This window comes from Seriola lalandi, unplaced genomic scaffold (genome assembly GCF_002814215.2).
Source record: "Seriola lalandi dorsalis isolate HSWRI2012SDOR001 ecotype SW California unplaced genomic scaffold, Sedor1 jcf7180002054973, whole genome shotgun sequence".
NCBI classification, from domain to species: domain Eukaryota; kingdom Metazoa; phylum Chordata; class Actinopteri; order Carangiformes; family Carangidae; genus Seriola; species Seriola lalandi.
Window position 1 is genome coordinate 952,324 of NW_019525523.1, and position 21,469 is coordinate 973,792.

Below are 21,469 nucleotides of genomic sequence, written 5' to 3' on the forward strand. Positions count from 1 at the left end.
TGTTATGTACATGTGCGACGGTGCATAGTGCGACTTTCTAGATTACTGTGTCATGAAGTCAGACTGCAGATAATGATCAGATTAAGGGCAATCTGACATGGGTACTTTGGATCAGGGCGGGTTGAGCTGCTGTAGTTACAAAGCCTCTCAGCTCTCGCTGCTTCTTTCCACCCTAAAAAAATGTGTCTTTCTGATGATCATCTTTGGTTAAATCTTAAATTTTTACATTCAAATTCATTATTTAAGAATGTATTTTAATAATAGGAGTGGAAATGTTGCTCTAACTCAGCTGGCTCTGTAAATAATTTAGAGACGTTCCCTGTACCAAAAGAGAGAGAGAAAAGAGAAAGCAGGCCGCAGCAATCCATGCACAGATAAACACTGCCTTGATGTGAATGCTCATTAACTAATTAGTGGTGGAAAGATCGTACAAATAGTGAGGCAATTGAGACTGCTTAGATATATCTTCAGGTCTTCTTTCTGTGTGCTGTTGTTACATATAAGAGCTTATATGAAACTGTATGTTTGTACATTAAATTAATGTGACACAATACAAGGAGACAAAACGCAAACACTTGGATCTCCAACATTATTAAGGTCAGTGTGTAATTTATTCCCAAACAATACATTTCTTGGTACATCGACTTCATTGTACGTGGGTATGGAAAAGTGGCTGCTCATGTAGAAACACAATGTCCTCTTTGAATATGAAATGCTGATGATACAATTTCACCATACAGAAACAAAACAAATAGGTGACACAGGCCCTCTTTCACTGTTTTGGCCTGTTTGTTGAACAACTAGAGATGCTCCTGAGACATACAGATGTCTTGATGTTAGTGCTGTGATGGACACTGCTACTGGACATTACCTCCATGGCAACTGGAAGCTTTGAGACCCACCTTATTTTTTCAGTCATAGCCACCTTGACAAAATTTCCCTCAGTCATCTACTTGGAAGATTAAATATACTTCCTATCTCTTCGCCACCAGACAATCCCCTTATCATATTTGTTTAAGCAACTACTGACTGATTTGGCTTAATTACCTTCATGTTGTTGTAGGTGGCTCGAGTAATTCCTTCAAATCGGATGGCTCATCAAATGAGCTGGCAGCATGTGATATGGACGAGTTGATTAGTGAACACTGTACATCAGCAAACTGATCGAGCAATGTAATTGTTTTACTGACAATTCACAGACATCAGTATAGACAGGAGTCTTAATATTGACAAATGCTAATGCCATGCAACTTTGCAGAATGTTGCGATCCATAATGCAGTAAGTTTTCCCGGAACAAGACAAAAGCCAACATTCCAAACAAAGAAAGCACCCATTATATTCAAACAAACATAATGCAGCTATTGTTGTTTTTAATGTTAGCACAGAAAATAAGAATACGTTATGTGGGGGGGTGGGGGGTTTATGTTTGCATAGCCATAAACTAAGGTAAAGACAGAATAGGACACAGAGATATAAATGTATATCTACAGTTCTGACCCCAGCATACAGCAGTCAGTCCATCTGTCAGTTATTAATAAGGTGGTGTGCCCAAAGAGGAAACCGCAGTTGTGGCTCAGTGTTTTAAGACTTTGGATCTTTGCTACATCTGGACAGAGTTTAACAGTCACCCTTGTGCCAAGTCAAAAACTTTAACTTTTTTTTTTATTTTTATTTTTTATTTTCAAACTACATAAATAAGGTCCCCTGTTTTGCTCCCTGGGCCCTATCCACATATTTCCCAGAAAATATATATGTAGCGTCCTTTGGATGAAAACTAGATTAATGTTATAATACTGCATACATTTGGGTTATGGGAGTATTTCCAAGAAGCATTCACTCAAGAGTCAGTCAGGACTGGGGAAAGGGTAGAAAAAACACTTTACACAAGGGTATGTGTCATAAAAAGGTGCAATCTGTAACAGTCAAAAGTGCTCTCCCTGCTTTGTAATGGTGTAGTTTTGTATCCAATTTATATGCAACTGTAATGTTGAAAAACTAAATCCTTAAAAAGGAGCGATCCCTGCACATACAAAACAAATCACTTGGTTACTTTATTTTGTAAGTGTGGTAAAGTATATTTTCTGTCAGTAAAACGTACTGTAGTAATAAACTTGAAAAATGACACTTTACAGATTACACCTTGTGGAGTGGAGAAATCTTTAAAGCAGCAAAAGATAACATAATACTGTCTCAAAGAGAAGGAAAAATAAAAATTCCAGTGACATCCATATTTTTTTTTTCACCACAGACCTGCACGTCACAGACCATGGTGCAAATATTGTAAAAATAAATACATAAATACATACATGGGTAATCCATCCTTACATACATACACATATTGTATCATAAAATAAGAGAATTATAAGATAATTATAAAATTCATATGTACAAATGCATAGTTCATATGCATCCCAGAAGAGGCCAAGCAATGAAGTTTCCTCGTTTAGGGTTTTGTTTGGTGTGTGTGGTTTCCAGGTGGGTATGTGTCATGTGGGTTTATGTTTGTGTGCAGTGGTGTGCATGGCACTTACTGTACAGGAACACAGGATTAACACACCAGTTCGCTCTGTGCTGTTTCATCTTGTCTCACGTCCAGAGTGAGTGAGTTAATTAGTGGGTAAAAGTTCACAGGTCAAAAGTTGAGAGGTACGTGGCCGGGCGTGTTCGAGGTGTCTAGTGTGCGTGTCCGGAAGAGCTGTGTGAGTGCGAATACAGAGGAGATGAGCACGGTGCAGCGTTTGGCCAGTAGCCTCACCCCGTCACTCTCCCCCTGACCCTGTCCAGACCCATTGAGGCCCACACTCTTACCCCCAACCCCAGCACCAGTTCCAGCCGTCTCAACAGCCCCAACAAACTCCCGGTACAGACCCACGATCTCCTTTAGCTTGTCCATGGCCTCCTGACTGTCATCATCCTCATCCCCGTGGACCAGACTCGCATTATGGCACATGTCACAGCCAGAGCAGGGGTTTGTTCGCAGGCAAGCGGCAGACAACTGAACCAGAGCGCTGAAGCTGTTGGATAAAGAACGTAGAGCTTCATCGGGAGCCCAGCCTACACGTGTGGCCCGCTGACACCCGGATGCCAATCGTCGAGCCTCTGCCTGGAGAAGACTCCTCTCAGCCTCTGTCATGGCAGTAGGGCTTGTCCCAGTACAGTTTGAGCCTGGTTCTGGGGTAGTACCGTCTTCAGTTCCATTGTGATTTAGGTCAGGCCCCACTTTTATGCCTGTGATATCCTGCTTTGAATCTGGACAAAATGTGTGCTGTGGTTGCCCAAGTGCACCTCTCTCTAAGACTAGCAGAAGTTGATCTATATCTTGGCGAAGGGTGGCAAAACCCCCCTTCAGCCCGCCGTAATTCTTGTTGGTAAGAGAACGAAGAGGACCACCAAAAGAGGTTGTGGGGGAAACCGGACGTGAAACTAGGGGACTGAGTTCAGAGGAGGCAGTGGAGAAAGTAGAGAGCGGGCGGGGGTTGTCTTTCAGCAGAGACAAAATGTTGGGGTTTGGAGGGGGTGTTGTAGGAGAAGGGACAGGTGCCTGACGGGCAGGTTTGGGCCGTGTGCGGCGGGAGAACTCGTAAACAGTAAGCTCTTCATCAAAGCTGACACCATCCTCGGTGTCGCCGCTGAAACAGTTGGCGTAAACGGTGCGGCAGCCACAAGCCTCCCGGTGCTGCTGTGGTGGAGTACTGTCTGCGAGTGAGGAGGTTGGTGAGTCACCTCCAATTTGCATGCTGGACACACCTCCCAACCCCACTGCTGAGTGGGGGCGTGACTGAGGCTGCTCCGATGAAACACTGCCACTGTGCGCACTATTCTCTTTAAAAGTCAGATTAGGGTGTGAGCCGTTTGTCCCATTGGCCGTTTTCATGTGTGAAGTCACATCCTGGGCCTCTTTGATGGTGGCTATGACAACCTCAGCTCCGTCCTCTAAAATGTTCCCTTTCCCTACTGATTTTGAAACCACGGTCTCTTTTTCCTTGACCGGAGTTCTGTTTAAATCCGATAAACCACTGGCTACAGACAAACCAGAGCCAAAGCCAGATGTGTCTCCATTGATGGAGCTCGTGGAGGGATAGTCCAGAGTTCCCAAAATCTCCTGGGAACGGGTCATATACCAAGGCAGAGCCTGGATCCTCCCTCTCAGGGCAGAGGCTGGTAGCCTGCCTCCCAGGCTGGACGAGCTGGTCCTCAGGTCTGATCCTGATCCAGATCTTCCAGGTTCTCTACTTTCTAGGCCCCCAACACCTTTAGAGTTGGTTGAAGTGAGGGAGGTGGTAAGGGTGAGAGGTGCATCTGTATTTTTGGGTGAGAGGCTCTCGTGGCTCAGAGAGACCCTCCGTGGTCCTGACTGGATGCTGCCATTGCGGCTGCTCCAGGGGTGGATTCCATTTGGCGGACTAACGCTATCCTTGAAGATCCCTTTGCTTGGATCAGTGGGGGAGACAGGAGAGCTAGCAGGTATTGACAAGGGGTGGAGATTGGTGGGAGAAGTGGGTTTGGGGGGCACTGGAGGGGGAACAGCTAGCTTTTCACCTGAATTAGAGTGAGGGATAGGGGGTAGGTTCAGTGGCCTCTTTGCAGGTAGGATAGTCCCATTGCTTTTCCCTTCAACTTGAGGAGCTTCTTTTTCATCAGGAATGTTTGCTTTGTCTTTGGAAACCACATGTGCCCCACTCTCATGCGTCACATCTCTCTTCTGTTTCGAGCTGTTTTCTTGCCTCTTGGTCTTTTCCTCAGGTTGTGGTGTTGTAATTTGTAGGGGTTGCTTGCTGCACCTCACTGCTGTGATCAAAGGTGATGACAGAGGCAGTCCACCTGCCCCGGATGTGACAGACTTGAACTCCATGGTGTCCGGCTCCATTTCCAGGAGTTCAGAGGACAGACGTCCAGAGGCATCCCCATTGCAGTGGGCATATGATCGTCCATGCTGGGGGGACTTGGGAGGAATGATCTGAGGTTTGGGAGGCAGCTGGGGCTTAGGTGCCAGTGGTGGTTTAACTTTGATTTCAGGTTTCTGTGATGGCTTTGTTGGACTGGGCTGTTGGTTGATAAGTTGATTTGTGGTCCCTTTAAGTGTCTCTGCTTGCTTCTTTATTTTAGATGATTGGGGGGATGAATCTTTCCCTGGCGCAGCTGGAACACCATTCCAGGTTCCACTCAACCGGTTAGCATTTCGCCGGTCGGCCAGTTCAGCATCTGTGAAAGACAGAGACAAATCAAAAGAAAAGGACAGAAAGAGAAAAGCATCAATGGACTGAAATAAATCTCCCCCACACCTCCTTTAATCACATCACTATCTCCAAGATAAATGGTTTTATTTGGCACAGATAAAATATCTGATTTAGAAGTCATAACAAACATGAAATGACTGTGAACAAACCTGATAGATCAGGAACTGGGGGAGTAAATCTCTCCTGTGCATCAAAAAACTCATCCTCAGACTCTGAGACAGTCTCTTTGACTAAAAGAGCTGGTTTAGGGTTGGGTGACGGCGTCAAGAATAGACCCTCTTCGTCCTTGGAGAGGCGCTGCTCAGCCTGTTCTCCTTTGTGCCCGGGAATTGAACTCGTCCTCATTGGGACTTTGGGAGGTACCTTTTTCTTTCTTTTAATTGGTGATCTTTCAAAGGGTATGCTGTCAATCATTCTCAAATCTCTTGAGCTAGGGATCTTGGAAATGCGTCTGAGTTCCTCCACTCCATGCTCATCCTCCTCCTCATCGTCATCGTCGTCATCGTCGTCAGTAGTAGCCCCAGGCGGGCTAGGGAGGAAATCAGCCTTGGAGAGCTCAGCAAAGCAAAGGCAAGAGTTGTCATTTCCACGGTAATTGAGGTTGGTGGGTCGCAGCGGGCCCTGGCGGCGTTTTGGCTCTAGGAGGTAGGGGTGGTGAACGTCCAAGTTTTGTAGGTCCTCAGCTGTGCGTGGTCCACGGAGAGTGTCCATGCGAGATGGGGCTTTAGCAGAGGCACTGCTCTCTTCCAGTGCCGCACTCAAAGAGCCGCTGGACAAGCTGGAGAAGCTGCTGGTGACCCGTGGGTCAGTGTGGTACCAGGTGGTCTCCAGGTTCATTTCTTCATCAATAATACTAAATTTATGCAGACCACATCCTGTTGCTCCTCGTTCCTCTTCGCCCTCATTTTCCTTACCTTCTGTTGTCACAATTATCTTCACTTCCTGTTTGCCTTTGTGTTCCTCTCTCTCTTTTCTTTCTTCCTCTCTCCTCTTCTCTTCCTCCTCCCTCCTCCTTTCTTCCCAGTCCTGACTTGCAGGGTCTGGACGTTTGTAATTCTGAGAATCCATCGGGTCATCCTCATCTGTTGAGTCATCTGAGTCACTACAGCAGCGAGACACATAACCTAATAACACAGGGAAAACACACAAACAAGACGAGCATCACAAAACAAGTTAGGGCGGGGGAATAGAATAATGTTGACGTTTTTTAATCTAAATTACTTGCTTTTCTATCCGTACCCGTACTGGCTGGTGACATACATCAAGGTGTGATGTGAAAAATGTCTATCAAAAGGCCAAGGCCAAAAAGTGAGTATTTTAAGTGAAACAGTTTTTGCTCACTTGATAGGGATTCATAGCACACGCCCTCTATTACGGCGAACCTCCCACACACACCTTCTTCAGCAGGAATCCGGTGCACCCTCACTTTTGGGCGCCCCAGACGGAAGACATTGACACTGGGATCCACCAGGAGTTTGCAGTAGCCTCCCAGCAGACACCCTAAGTCTTTGGCTGCCAGAGAGTCCATCAGTAAGGCAAATGGCTGTGAGAGGGGGAGGGCATTGCAGAAGATAAGGTAAAGCGGCAGTGATTAAAGCCAAAGGGTAAGGGAAAAAAGGCGATGGAGTGGGAGAAAGAGGGAGAGAGAGTCACCTTTGAGACCAGTGAATTAGCTTTATATAGCTACCACACACTCCCTTAGGCTTCATATTGTTTGTGTATTGGAGGAGAAATGCCTGACCTATATTTACTCTAGCATGAGCTTTGGCGCAAATATAATGTGGTGAGTGAATATCCATCTTTCATATCTGTGTCAGTAGATGTGCCTACATGTTTATGAATAATAGAGCCTAGTGGCTGGATGACTGATGACAGATGTACTCTGTGTCTTCCATACCTTCATGTCGTGCAGTGAGATGCGCAGTAGGCTGACTTTGTCCGACTCTGAGAGCAACTCCACTCGGCTGATGCTGCTGAACTCGACCAGTGTGGAGATCACATTGAGCTTGTGGTTGATGATCTGACTCATTCCATACTTGGCCCCGACCAGCAGGCTGACCAGCACCTCCCTGTCTTGAAGCTGAATGTAGATGAGTGAGGAAGGGTACAGCAGATGAAGAGTTTGAGTTTGAGTTGGTTAAATTGCTATTATGCTATATGCTTTAGCAAATGGACCCATCAGGCCACATTAGGCTCTTAACCCTTACCATCATTGTAGCTGTGTATGACCGTCCGCCATATGAAATGAGCTCTCCCAGCTGAGTGAGGTAGGCCAACCGAGCCTGTGTAGCAGATATGACCTACAACGCCACAGTGGACGTGGAAGAAGGGAGAAGAATAACTGAGAAGGCAGACAGAATGAAAGAAAACCAGGGGAAATGTTATGGTTGACTCAGTGACCAAAACAATGCTCTCCACAGAGAAATATGCTCCATTTATTTTCTTAGAAACTTAACCCAAGCCCCAGACCCACTATTTCCTTTCAAATTATCCTCCGACCCACCCACCATCTATCTTTCTCCCAAGCTGCTATTCCACTTAAAACCACAGGGAGATTAGCTGTCACTGTAAGTGTCAACTAAAAAGTGCCCTAAAGGCTCCACTAAAATGTCACTATCTATCTCTTTACGCCTCTCAATGCTTCATCCCACTCATCCATCAGTCTGTTTCTACCTTCTGGCGTGGCTCCAGCAGGGACTGGATCTTTTTGAGGTGGTAGCTGATGGCTTTCCTCAGGTCCTTCTCCCTCATGTTGCTCAGCAGCGTGGGAGAGATGAAGCTGTCAAGGCCAAACTCCTTCCTGTCATCACCACACACGCACAGAGAAATGAGAAGTGCACTGATACATAATGAAGAACTCTGCCAGTTCGATGGCTGATAGAATTGTAAGTGAAGTTACAGATTAGTTTCAGTTACGTGATTTAGTTTTAAGTTTAAAGATGGTGTAGCGTTTGAAAGCAAGAGGGAGCTCGGGAAGTTTCATTGATATTATGTTTCTAATACACATGGCCAGCACCTAGTTTTTGGTGCGCTGTAACCAGACAACTCTTGTTTGGTGTGTTTGGTGTACACTTAAGTAACGTGTTATTCAGTATCAGGTCTTTCTACAGGAGCTGATCAGTAATCTTTGCCAACATAATGTGAAGCTGAAGTTTGTTTATTAAAGTAAAACCAAATACAGACTGTACTAAAAAATATAAAAACACATTGGGGTTTGTTGACTTTTGTGGAGTGCTGTATTTTTCTGCCACTAGATGTTACTAAACAGCCACATTTTGACTGAATGCGCCTTTAATTGTAAGTGTAACCATGACTGTGTCTGCAATGATATATAACCACAGTAATCTGTGACCAGTGAGTAACTGAGGTGGTCCTTCGGGGAAATAGTCTGTGCTTTTATACAGTTTGGGCTCCGAAATGTCAAAGAGAGACGCAGAAAGAGGGGGAATTGTGTCACACACAATAAGACAATGGTGATCCACACATCACAAATACACACTCTTACACACACAAACCACTTCCCATCACATTAATAGATCAGGAATTTGGTGATCCCAGACAAATTACAATGATTGCAGCAGTAGAGCAAGCTTAAACTCTGACCGTAAACCGACACAAACACAAACCACACTCACGTTATACTCTTGATCGAGGTCCTGGTCTGTCCACAACTGTCTAGTCTCTCGTGCATGTGCAGCGCTGCCAGGCGAAGTGCAGTGTTACACTTCATCTCTACTGCAAAACGCTCCTGCAGCACGTCCCCAACACTCTGAAAAGGACACAGTCATGCATGCAGACACCGCAAATACACATGTGCATTACAGTAAACCTACCAATGTACAACTAAAAAGCACCATATGTTTTTGTGCTTGTGTGATATACCAACATACACTTCATCTCACATTACAAAATACACAGCTCATGAGCGTCTTTGCAAGTAAACCAACACTACGACACCCTAACTGCCATTTCTACAACAAAAACAAACACAGCAAGAGGCAAAGATTCCTCGCAGAACAATAAATCAAGATGACATACGTGGCACTCCCAATGCTTGACTGTGCACTAATAATATGCACAGGCAATCTGTGACTTTCATCCAGGGTTACAGAATATAAATGCAGTTTCAGACGTGAGGTACATCACAGAGGAGTATCTGTATGCAGGAGCTGACCAAGTTCATTGTTAACTTCCAAAATGTTAATACAAGAAGTGACACAAGGCTGCAAAACAGTGATGAATGTTATTATATGAGATCAGGACAGTTTTGAACTAATATCAGGGAGAAACGAGGAGCAGCTGCTTGTTGACTTCAAAGCTCCTATTGGCTTTGATTCTGGCATCATTTCTGTAATGTTGCTGTAATGTTTTTGGAGCATCAACATCTATTAAACATCCGATATACAACTGCAGACTAAGACATGCAGTAAAAAGAGTTTTTTTTTTTTACTGTACGAACATTTAGACTTGTTTTCCACATGTAAGTAGGGAGGTGGGCCTAACTTCTGATTGTAAAATAAGGGATAGAGCAGGAGACAAGGAAAGTAGCACCACAGATAACAGAATTAGCTTCTCTAACCTGCAAAAATAGGTATTCAAAGGTAGAAGGGTCATCCTGCAGCAGGTCCACGGGGTCTCTGGGGATGAAACACACCCTGAACAAACATCGGTAATCATGGGAGTCTTTTTTCTGCACCACCTGGCGAAGACAAAAAGACAGGGTGATGAAGATGTATGCAAGCTGTAAAAGTAAAGGCAACAACTCTGCATCCCATATGAGCCGAGTTGTACCTTGTACCCGTTGTACCTCTCTTCAGTAAACAGCCATCCATGACTACTCTTATGTTTGTGTGTGGGTTTCCGTTTCCCTCACCTTCTGTATGAACTCGTCTTCGTGCAGCAGCAGGAGTTTGGTGATGCTGTACTGTTGCTCTAGCACCAGGGCAAAGTACTCGATGGCCCGGATGGACAGTTTATCCTTCAGAGTCAGAACAATGTCCTGGAATGGTGAAAAACCAACAGTTCAGACCCCCTTAGACAAACACGTTTCATCCCAGTCTGCTAGTGGCAGATGGTCAAACCCGATTTCCCCCCTCTCACTTTCCCTTTGGCTGGGAATACAAACAGAAATACAAATACAAAACCTGCTGTAACAATAACAATAACAATGTGCTCATAAAGACAGTCTCCGAAACAGAGTGTAGCTGACCGTGGTAACTTATTTTATGAGATTTGCTATCTCATTACGTTCTTCTCCTCACTTTTAAATGTATTATTCCATCGTTAAGAACAGCTACAGTCTACCCACACTCTGTCACCCTTGGGGCAATCACATAATAACTTGTGGTGTGCTTTAATTACGAAATACACCCACGTGTTTCTAGAAAGCCTTTCCCAACCAGATCCACTCATGTCTGGTCTCATGATGTTTATGAAAAATGTAGGGGGGGGGGGGGGGGGGGGGGGTCTCATCAGATCTTCTGAGGACAATGATGTGGATGTTTCTATCCATCTTTCTACCACTGCTCTTTTTTTTTTTTGTTTCATCTGTAATTGCGGCTTGTTCCTCTTGTATATGTATATTATTCAACTTGGTATACACTGTGGCAGGTTTCTTCTCATTGGCTTGCATAGAGCGCACTGGTATTGACAAACATGTCAACCACCCAAGAATGATGTGGCCAAGTCTTGTGCCAATCGTTAGCAAAATGCATCATCCAGTTATCCATCTTCCATTCAAGATTCATCAGATGTGAACAAGCAGTGTAGCTGCTGTCGCCTGTTAAAGGTTGAAATTTTGACCTCTCATTGCCGGGTTTCTGTCAGAGGATACAAGGCCAAACACTCCAAATACCGACGGTTAGAATTGTTGGAGAAATTGCCAAGCTGCACTGAGATCCTTTTTAGTATTTACCTTGACAGTGGTGGTGTTATCAAACTTGAAGGCCTTGGTCTGTCCATTCTCTAAATAGACTTTTAGGACATTGGGCAGGAAGAGAAGAGAGTTTCCCTGGTGGAGAGAAGTGAGAGATGTCAGTGTGGCTAGACAGGAGTCAATATCAGATTAGGAAAGATAAAACAGAAAAAGGCAGCATGACAGCTTGGAGAATGAGACCAAAGCAAGACGACTCAAAGATCCAGAAATGAGGATGATTCATCTGTGGTTCACAACAGCCATCATTCTGTGTCAAGTAAGATTCTCCCACCTGAGTGTGCCCGTTGACCACCACCTCCTCTGCAAAGCGCACTTTAACTGGATTACTCCTCAGACGAGCTCTCTTCTCTGCCGACATGATGGATGACTTGGGATTCTGCAACACACAGACATGCGCCATTATGTGAGGGCGGGACCACACACACACACACACGCCCATGCACGCACAGACACACACACACATACTTGTTGAACTGAAAGCACTGCAGTGACACACTTCCTGAGATCAACAAAACATTAAGGCACAAACAACCACAGCCTTAATCAAAGGGTCGACACACACACACAGACACACACACACATATTTACATTGACGCATCACAATCTGAGAGCAATGTGAGGCAGTTAATCCTGTCAGAAGATGTCAGCTTCCAGTCACATGCTTGAAAACACACAGAGAGCTCATGTTTAAATGAAGAAGAGTGTAATGACTCTTTGTGTGTGTGTGTGTGTGTGTGTGTGTGTGTGTGTGTGTGTGAGGTCAGGTCATCAGTGTCTTCTTTGTACTCACTGTCATGTGCCGTAGGATAGTCACAGTGATACAATCCTGCAAGTCCCTGTGTGGAGAAAGAATATACACACACATGTACACACACACGCGCGCGCACACACACACACACACACACACACACCATGCACATACACACACACACACGCACACAAGAGAGATCATTATCCTTCTGTCCAGCTCTAAAGTAAGCACTTTCTCCTCTGACCTTTGCCCTTAACTTGCTAAGCCTTTCTCAAACACTCACTCTCTCTCACACACACAGACTCCCACATGAATAATGCTCACACACTGGGTGGACTAGACACACTGGTAGTATGACAATGGTCCTAATAACTGAACTGGTTTTAGATAGAAAGATAAAGTATCTCTGCAATTTGTCTCACCTTAAGATGTTTTCAACCTGCTCGGTGCTCAAATCCTCCAGCACTGTATCATTAATCTGCAGCACCTGGTCCCCTGGGAACAGTATCCCATCTGCAGGACTCCCTACACACACCCACACCCACCCACACACAGACACACACACACACACAATGAAAAGAGTGAGTGCTTGCATAAAACAAAAACTCAGCTGCACACGTGGGCTTGTACTTTCAGTTCAGATAAAAGGGAGATATACACACAGATATAGGCACACTTACACGCACACATGCACACACGCACACACACACACACACACACACACACAGAATGACACACATGGTTATTCAACATGGCTGACTCAACAATGTTCAGCTGAGCTCTCCAGGATGTGAGGGGTTACAGTTATTCTGGGTCTCATCCAGCTCGGCTCCGCTCTGCTTTCTCTGGTTATTTATACTCATTTGTCTTCAGGCAAGAGAGCACGACTGAGGCACAGCAGTTTCAGCTTACTCTAACACACACACACACACACACACTAAGCGTATGTATGCATAAACACATACGCCCATGCACGCTTATTTTCACACACCCAGTCTGCCTGGCAAAGCCCCGTCTGTCCCTGATTTTTGACCCACTGACGGGATGCTACACTGCTCTGCAAGCTTATGAAAACACACGCACACACACACACACGCACACACACACACACACAGGCTACACTTGCACACGCTCTGTCTCTTTCCAGACAAGCCAACCCCCCCGCCTCCTGTCGAGCTTTTAATGTCAACTCTGCCAATATCCTGATCTTTGCGGTTTTTCATGTCCCGTCCCTTCCCTCTCTTTTTTCAAGTCCTTCTTCCTCATCCACTACTTCCCTCTCACATTCACCTTCTCACCTCGCTGAGTCCTCCCACACCCGAAGGAGTCAGCCTTCCACCCTCTCTGCACTCCGCACAATTTCACACTTATTATTTTGCCCTCTTTGGTCATATTTGCACGTTGGTCGTTATGTATTCCCTACTGGGTATTCCTGCTGGCATCTTGTCTGTCTTTTAAATCTTGTTTTCTGTTATCACCTCTCACTCTCTCCCCTTCTCTTTCCCACTCCCTCTCTTTGGCATCAGATAGCAATTACAGAGCTGGTGGCAGGGTGGGACCCCCCTCAGGGCCTTTATCAGCTTATTTTACAGGATTGACATAAAAGTAATGGATCAGCATCTCTCTCTCTCTATCTCTCTCTCTCTCTCTCTCTCTCTCTCTGTCGCTTTCTCTCAATCCCCCCTATCAAAGTTGCCTAAATGAAAAGTGATTGAATTTAGAAAGGATGAGCAGGTGGCTCTGTTGTTTCTGTGGCTTCTCTGGCACCGTGCCTTGCAGTTTGAATGCCAGGACAGAGTCAATGTGTTTGTGCGTGTGTGTGAGAGAGAGAGAGAGAGAGAGAGAGAGAGAGAGACAGAGAGAGAGAGAGAGAGAGAGAGAGAGACAAAGAGAGTGTGTAAATCTGTCTTGCTGCAGGCGGTGCACTGTTGCATAGAGCAGGTGGCCATTTGGAGGGGAAGCAGGGACACAAAGTGCACTCTTCCACATACATACAAACGCACACCGACGCCCACCATACATGCCGTGTACCTGTGGCGACGTCCCTGACCAGCAGGGGTGCGTTTGTGGTGAGAGTGAAGCCATGTCCAGTGCTGCTGTCTAGGACCGGGTCCCGGGTAATCTGCAGCGTCAGCTTGGCCTGGAAATTCTGATTGGACAGACTGTTGGAGCGCTGCGACCTCCCATCGCCTAGCAACCGCTCTCTGAAGAGGTCAAACGGGGTGACAAGTTACCTGAGTGGACACTACTTACACTGTGGCCATCAACAAATAAATCCAGGTCCATTAAAGGCAAGATACATCATCACTGTTTACGTGTTCACTGGCAACACCCTCTTTTACAAATCATGTCTCTTGTTTATCAGGCAATGACTATTATTACTGTTAGTGACTGTGCACTGCACTCTCTTTTTTGTTCATTAATCGATGAGTTTGTCACTAAAATGTCAGAAAATTATGAAAAATGCCCATCACAGATTAGCCCAAGATGACATATTCAAATAGCACAATTTGTTGAACAATTCAAAACTCAGTTCATAATGACATAAAGTATTAAAGAGCAGGCAAATACTCAGATTTAAGCTGGTTGCTGCAAGTGGTTGGCCTTTTTGCTTGAAAAGTGAGTCAAGTGATTTAAGTGATTGCTAAAATAGTTGCCAGTTAATTTTCTGTCCTTTGACTAATCAATTAATTGACTAATGAACTCCCATAAACATAAACAAAAACAGTCTACATGTTAGTTCCTCTGCGACTTTGAGTTAAATGCTACATGCTAACACACTCACAACGACAATGTTTCCCATGTTTAAAGTTGTTTTACTTTACCATGTTAGCATCCTAACATTTGAAAGAAGAGCTGGGGCTGATGGGAATGTGTGTTTTGAGCTGTTGATGGTGCCAAATAAAAAGTTACATTTTTAAAGTTATTACAATTCATTCGAAGGGGGGCATGGATGTCTGAACCAAATTTCTTGCCAATCCATTCAATTGTTGTTGAGGCAATTATCTCATAATGACACTTGCTGACCTCATGGTGGGTCTAGATGAAAAGTCAGGGGATCGCCATAGTCATTATGATTCATCCTGTAGGTGACATCAAATTTAATGGCAGCTTGGTTGCTAACATTAATTAGCAGGGCAAGTAGCCATTACTGTAGGCTTCCTAAAAAATGGCCATTTTGAGGAGCCAGAGGTCATATTCCCATAAACTCTGGGAATGTACAGTATCTGTATTCTTTTGTGTTGCATTTAAATCTAACAGTGACATCCTCTTCCTGAAGCCTGCTGTCCAGCTGTTCTTGATATGGTCAGACTCTTTCCCCAAGAATTTGTAACAGGGAGTTTACTGGGCTTCCACTGCATCACCTCCTCTGTTGAGAATGAGAAACCACTTCGCGGACAGCAAGGCAATGAAGGTCTCTTGAAAGCATATTTGTGGTGCACTGTGGGGTGTGTTTGTGTGTGAGAGAGGGACAGTCAGGTTTTGAACTATGTGTTATGTGTCTGAATGTGTGGGTGTGGGGAGGGGATCTGGTGTGTCTGTTGATAGGAGAAATCAATTTCTCTCTCTCTCTTTTTCTTTTTTTTATTTTTACTTTAACATTTTATTTTATTTTTGGGGATATTTCTTTTCTATTTGTATAGCCATTTCTATTTAAAATGCAATTGCAGATTTTCCCAGCTAAAAACACCCATTTGTCCAACTACATTTTTTATTTTAAATGATACATACCACACATCCCACACTTCTTCCCACTACAGGATCTGGCAGCAGGCCTAGAAGTGGATAATGCTGTTTTCTCCACCCTCTATCCCAAACTTGGCTGTTTAGTTTTTCTATACTATAAGTTATTTTATTTGTTGTTGACGCAGTGTTTTGTGTTGGGTCGGCATTTTCTGCTAATACCAGCTGTGTGCTGCATCACTTTCTACTGCATTCTCAGTTGTTTTCCCATCAAACTCTATTCTACTTTCTCACACAGAGGATATAGGCTCTCTTAAACCAGAATGTCAGCTGTTATATTCATGTCCACTCTGTACCTGCTAAGCGACTCTCGGGTGCGTCGTATTATTGTTCCCACCACCTGCTGCACCCGACTGGCCCTTCGAGCCGGAGATCTGCTCCTACATCGCTCATTCTCCTCCATTTATCTACAGAGACAAAGAGAGAGAAGGACTTGAGTTACAGACATAATCCTAAAGATGCAAAAAAAACTGAAAAAAAGAGACATGGAAAGAAGATGACAGGATCTGGAGGGGGAAAATAAGTTAGAAACTGTTTCGAGTTTAGCTCTGTCTTACTAGATTATGTATTCAGGGCCAGAATTGTGCTCCAGCTAAATTTGCATTACATCTGCTCTGTTTTTACATGCAGAGCATGTAGCCTGCCTTGAATACAGAGAATAGTCAGATATGTGAGCAGAGAGCAAGAAAGGCTGAGGGAGAGAGGGAGAGAGAGAGAGGGGAGTGGAGTTTGGTCAGCATGTCAACACGTCACCCAATGATTCTCAACAACAACTGCACCATCATAAATGAACAGAATTCAAAAAGACTTCAACATAAATATAAAACAATCTTGTTGTTCACAACAACTCCAACGCAGCTGTGCAAATTCTGCTTAGCCTGCTCTTTAAACAGAAGAGAGGTGGGGACATAATGAAAGAAAGAGAGATCAGTCAAACCCCAGGGAGGCAAAGCTGGTCAGCATTGAACCCCGACCAAATCTCAAGACTTACGACTCTCCTCAACTGCGTTTTGTTTCTGTCAGCCAATCAATACGCTGGCATTGAATTTGTGGAGACTAATAATAAGAGGTGCTTCAGGTGAATCAAGTGATCTTTGCATTTTTGTCAGCAGATACTATTTTACTGTTTTCTTGTCGTCAGCCACAACGTTAAAACCAGTTACCAGTTTTAACGCCTTGGCTGATCTGTCCCTGCGAGGGTTAGGGTAAATGGGGCGGGGGAATAGAAATAAATGTAGGAATAGGTAGAACTGCGACCCAGACTTGATCAATACAACTAACGATGATGAATGTGCTCCTGAAACCTAATGATCCGTACCTTGGCCTCAGCAGCTGGCAGGCTTGAGAGCTTAGTTTGATCAGCTCTCTGAAATATGGAGAGAGCAAGCCAAGATCTTAAAAGAAGCAAAATTATGTGGAAACAATACACACTGCATTGCAATCAATAGAGGATGTTAAGCAGTATCGCTCTTAGTTAAGACATATTCATGAGATAGAAAACAAAATTACTTTGTTTTTTTTCTTTCCTTTTTTTTTTGAAACAATCAGCAGCTAAAACAACAGGATCTCATCTCATCTCTGTTGACGTGACCACTGATGGTAGGCCAGCAATGACTAGCCACGCTCAGTAGTAGTAAAGCATGCCGTGTAGGTCTGTCCTTTAAGAGGATTAGAGGCCTTCTCTCTGCACGGGCCCACAGTGGTCAGGGTGTCACTTTAGCACCTCCCGCTGATCCGGATTGAGGCAGATTGACGTGGATGAGGAGGGATGAGTGAGGCTAGGTAGCTGACAGTTGCACATGAGGAGCCGAGTGTGGTTGTTGACAAGCACGCCCCGTTCGTTCGCAGAGAAAAGCAGGAACTGACTCTGGGCTCACAGGGATCATGATGCATGTTTGGACTGCTAACAGAGACTTACTTAGATTGTGCTCCATTTGCATGACACTGTGTTGTTTTGTTGCATTCAGTACACAATCGCTGGCATGCATGTGGATGTGCATATGTGTGTCTGTTCTATGTGCTGAAAAGGTGCCTGCAGTCAGTGCAGAGTCAGGTGACAGTTTTTTGCTGTCATTCTCCCTTTTTCTCTTTTCTCTTTTCTCTCTTTCACTTTCTCCTTTCTCTCTCGCTCCCTCACCCTCTCTGTCCTTGCCGAGTCAGGGAGTCGTCTCCGATGACAGTCTCTCTGGGCAGCAGCAGCCAGCCATTTTTATATACATGCACATCCTAAGCACTTGATCAAGGTGCTCACTGTCCTCACTCTTTACAGTAACAGCGCACCTCTATAACTTTCCTAGAACAGATAGTTAAGCAGGTGTAAGGGCAAACATGCTGAGTGTATTAGCATAAATGGTTCAACCCTGAGGCGCTTACATTTTTTAACAATTAAACATTCCACCAGAAAATGAGCTACTGCAAGTTAATTACAAGTGGTGAGCTTCTGGGAAAGGCAGGCAAACATTTGCCATCTAATCTGTCCTCGGGAAACTCAAACCAACACTTTCAGGGGCTCAATTCTTGTTCTCATATTTTAAGACAGCAGCACAATGTCCCACATTTTAACTTAAGACTGTGAGAGCGTGACTCACCGTGATGTGGCTTGTCTCTTCAGGACTCCAGAACACAAATACCCTCTCGCCCTCTGAGACATCAGCTCTGCAGCCCCTCCAGGATTGGCTGAAAAGAGGTGGAGGGGGGTCCTTGTGATCATCAGGGCCAATCCCAATCTGCTGCAGCCACCTGTGTAGAGCAGAGCAGCGCTATCAGGGAGACCTGTCAAAACCCATAAACAAGATGCATATCCACATGACGAGTTTATAATTAGAGCGAGGCGTGAAACGACCAGTTATCAAGTCCGATTAAGCTACGTCTGCCTTGGAATTTTAACATATTTATAAGTAACAGAATTATATTCGAGTTGTTGATAGTTTCAGAGTGAACACGCAAGCATGTTAGGCAAAGCAGATGTGAGTCCAAACCAGCTATGTGGTTGTGGTTTTCCAAGAGGCCCCTCCTCTGGTCCCCAAGGCTTGCTCTCTCTCTCTCTCTCTCTCTCTCTCTCTCTCTCTCTCTCTCTCTCTCTCTCTCGCTGTCTCTCTTCCACTCTCTCTACTCCTCCGCAGCCTCGAAAGCACATGGCAATGTGGAGACGAGGCACTCCATCTCCGTCTGGTTGTCTAAATTAAAATTTCATACCGCCCAGTTCAGCTAACAGTTCTTACTGGGCGCGCTCTAAAAGCAAAGAGGACAGCCTGTGAATCCTGATGTGGTTGAGAGAGAAACGCTGCCAGGCCGACTGAGATCTTGGCCAAATAATAAAAGAGGACAAGTCTTTCATATGAACATCAGGGCAGATATGGCTGAAACCTTAGCTGGCCTCTGGTTTGGGGAGAAAAACAAACTGGGGGAACGCTTTGTTGTGAAAAGCCTGGCTGTTGAATTAGGAGAGACACTGAATAAACATTCTTGATCTCATCTAAGGAAACCACCTCATTTTGCACTTGAATGTTGATCTGTGAAGTAAACTCTCACTCCCAGAGGCTTTCATCTAGAAGAGAGAGCAGAAATCAAGGAATTGATAGCTCCATCTGTGCAGCTCTTCCACCAGGCCCTGTGTCCCACACACAGAGCTCTTTCACGGGGCCCGTGTGTCCCAGTGAAAAGCCAGCAGAAGACCTAGACCCACACAGACTGCAGGGCATATGAATAATGCATGGGGCTAATGCAGCTAGCTAGGCCTCCGACCGCCTCCTTCTGCCACTTTGCCAACACAGGCAACAAGAAGAGCGGAGCACAGAAGAGGAGAGAGAGACACACAGGAAAGACGTATGGGGGTTGCAGAGGTGAGGAAGGGGGAGAGGGAGGGGTGCGGGGTGGGGGCTCAGAGGGGCTGAGAAAAGGGGAAGGGATACAGAAAAGAGAATTGGTCAAGGCAAAGAAAAGAGAGAAAAGACAGGATATTGAAGGGGGAGGAAAGGGGTAGCATTTTAAAGAGGGTGAAGAGGGCAGCGGCAAAGAAACGAGGGAGTAAAGCTGCAGGAGAAGAAAAGAAAGAACAAAAGTATCTACAGTGAGACGTTCACCGGGAGGAGTGGGACAAAAAAAGCTGATCAGTGCAGTATTTCTCCTCCAACCAAGAGCAAACAAAGCCAGGCAGCAGACATTGATGTATGGTCAGTCATTAAATTAATAAATAAATAAAACGCAAACCTCTCACACTGTTACCATTTGTCTTCTTCCTTGCTTGCTTTTAATAAAGAGATTGTTCCCTCTTTCTAATGATGTGACAGCATTCTCCAGTTGATCCCAGTTTCAAATCCAAGACAGTAAAAAAAGCTCGCCTGTGAGCTGTTGATGAGTCTGCTCCTAATCTGGTTCTGAATCAATAGTAATCGCGAATCCTGTCCTCCACTGTCGTGTCCTTAAGTCCCCAGGCTGCCCGCACACACAGCTCATCAGCGAGCCTTGTAGTCTGTCTGGCCTTTCACTCATTCTCCCTCCTTTACTCCCTTCACCTCCCCACCCCTCCTCCAATTTTCACTGTACATGGAGAATATTTGTATGAGGTGCTGTTAGGTAATGAAGGCTGTCTCAAACCTTCTGTTTCAGCGTCTCTGAGACAATCTCCCCTCCACCCCACCCTCTCTCTCTCTCTCTGCAGCTTTTTCCCACACAATGTCTCTCTGTCTCGGACAAAACAGTCAGTTATTCAATCCTGTCGCCTGGTATGAGAACACATGCAGTTCATAGAAGTACTCCACTCTCTCCTCAGGGGTTGAGAGGTAGTACTGAACTGGCAGTTTCTGTGCAGCCAGCTGGACAGAAAACAGTCCAATTAACGCTGCTGGGCCACTTCGGGCTACTGAGGGTGAGGGACGGGGCCTGGAGAAGCTGCATTTGGACATGAAGTGGGAAAAACATGTCCACATATAGCTGCTGTCCTGCTAAATACATAATCCAGGCTAATGGAAATGACAATCTGACTGACAGGATGAATTTATCTGTAATAAACTTAAACTCTTAGTCACTTAGCTGTGCGCACTGTTAAATGAAAACTGGACTCAGCACATGGACACTCTGTTAATGCAGTTACACACACTGAAGCACACACCGCTTGCATGCACATACACACACATGCTCGCAACTCATACGCATTAATATGATTTGCAACTGGAGCGTTACACAATTGGTAACCAGACTCCAGCAGAAGTCTTGCTGACTAGCTTTTATTTAGAAAGGACCAGTTGGCTATTACTGACATTTCATTCCCAATCTGCCCCCCAAATACACAAACACACACACACACACACACACACCCACAGCCAAATACGACACACCGGATACAGCTGCACCGCATGAGGTAGCAGCAGCAGGGGTTGATTCGGCAACTCGACAATTCATTTTGGCTCACAGTCACTGGCAACAAAGCCGGACACAGACATCAGTGAACATTCAGTCCAACAGCAGCACACTTGGCAGATGTGTCCGCAGTGTATGAATATCTGGATGACTGACTTGAGGTGAGAGAGATTTATGTTTATGGGAAGCATCTGGATTGCTTCAGATTCCATAAATGCAAACTTGTAAATGTAAGGGAACACCAAGCCCAGCAGACAACAAATACTCTAAAGATTCATGTCTCTGAGCAAAAGGCTGCAGACAAATGACTCACAGATGATAGGTCATGCTTTTGTTTCAGGGGCTGAGCTTTGACATCAGGTTAACAGACATACATTTACACTCATCAGACACTCATTCTAGTCTTATGCTGCAAATGGTTTTATGTATTTCATGATTTTACT

The 21,469-nt window shown here is 45.0% G+C and overlaps 1 protein-coding gene across 2 annotated transcripts in view; it reads right to left on the reverse strand.

Moving 5' to 3' along the window:
* Positions 1-582: 582 nt before the first annotated feature.
* Positions 583-21,469, reverse strand: part of frmpd1b (FERM and PDZ domain containing 1b) — a 24,702-nt gene continuing 3,815 nt past the window's right edge. Inside the window, exons 2-17 of one of the 2 annotated variants that reach the window (XM_023396081.2) lie at positions 18,257-18,407; positions 15,965-16,075; positions 13,956-14,128; positions 12,347-12,449; positions 11,964-12,009; positions 11,445-11,549; positions 11,153-11,248; positions 10,112-10,237; positions 9,818-9,937; positions 8,874-9,007; positions 7,912-8,038; positions 7,446-7,538; positions 7,136-7,318; positions 6,634-6,781; positions 5,388-6,362; positions 583-5,203 (exon numbers count right to left, since the gene is read on the reverse strand). In XM_023396081.2, coding sequence (XP_023251849.1) covers positions 2,634-5,203; positions 5,388-6,362; positions 6,634-6,781; positions 7,136-7,318; positions 7,446-7,538; positions 7,912-8,038; positions 8,874-9,007; positions 9,818-9,937; positions 10,112-10,237; positions 11,153-11,248; positions 11,445-11,549; positions 11,964-12,009; positions 12,347-12,449; positions 13,956-14,128; positions 15,965-16,071 — 5,106 coding nt within the window. In that variant the 5' untranslated portion in view covers positions 16,072-16,075; positions 18,257-18,407 and the 3' untranslated portion in view covers positions 583-2,633. Of the gene's footprint in view, positions 5,204-5,387; positions 6,363-6,579; positions 6,782-7,135; positions 7,319-7,445; positions 7,539-7,911; positions 8,039-8,873; positions 9,008-9,817; positions 9,938-10,111; positions 10,238-11,152; positions 11,249-11,444; positions 11,550-11,963; positions 12,010-12,346; positions 12,450-13,955; positions 14,129-15,964; positions 16,076-18,256; positions 18,408-21,469 lie in introns of both variants that reach the window. The other variant, XM_023396080.2, reaches the window with a different exon arrangement.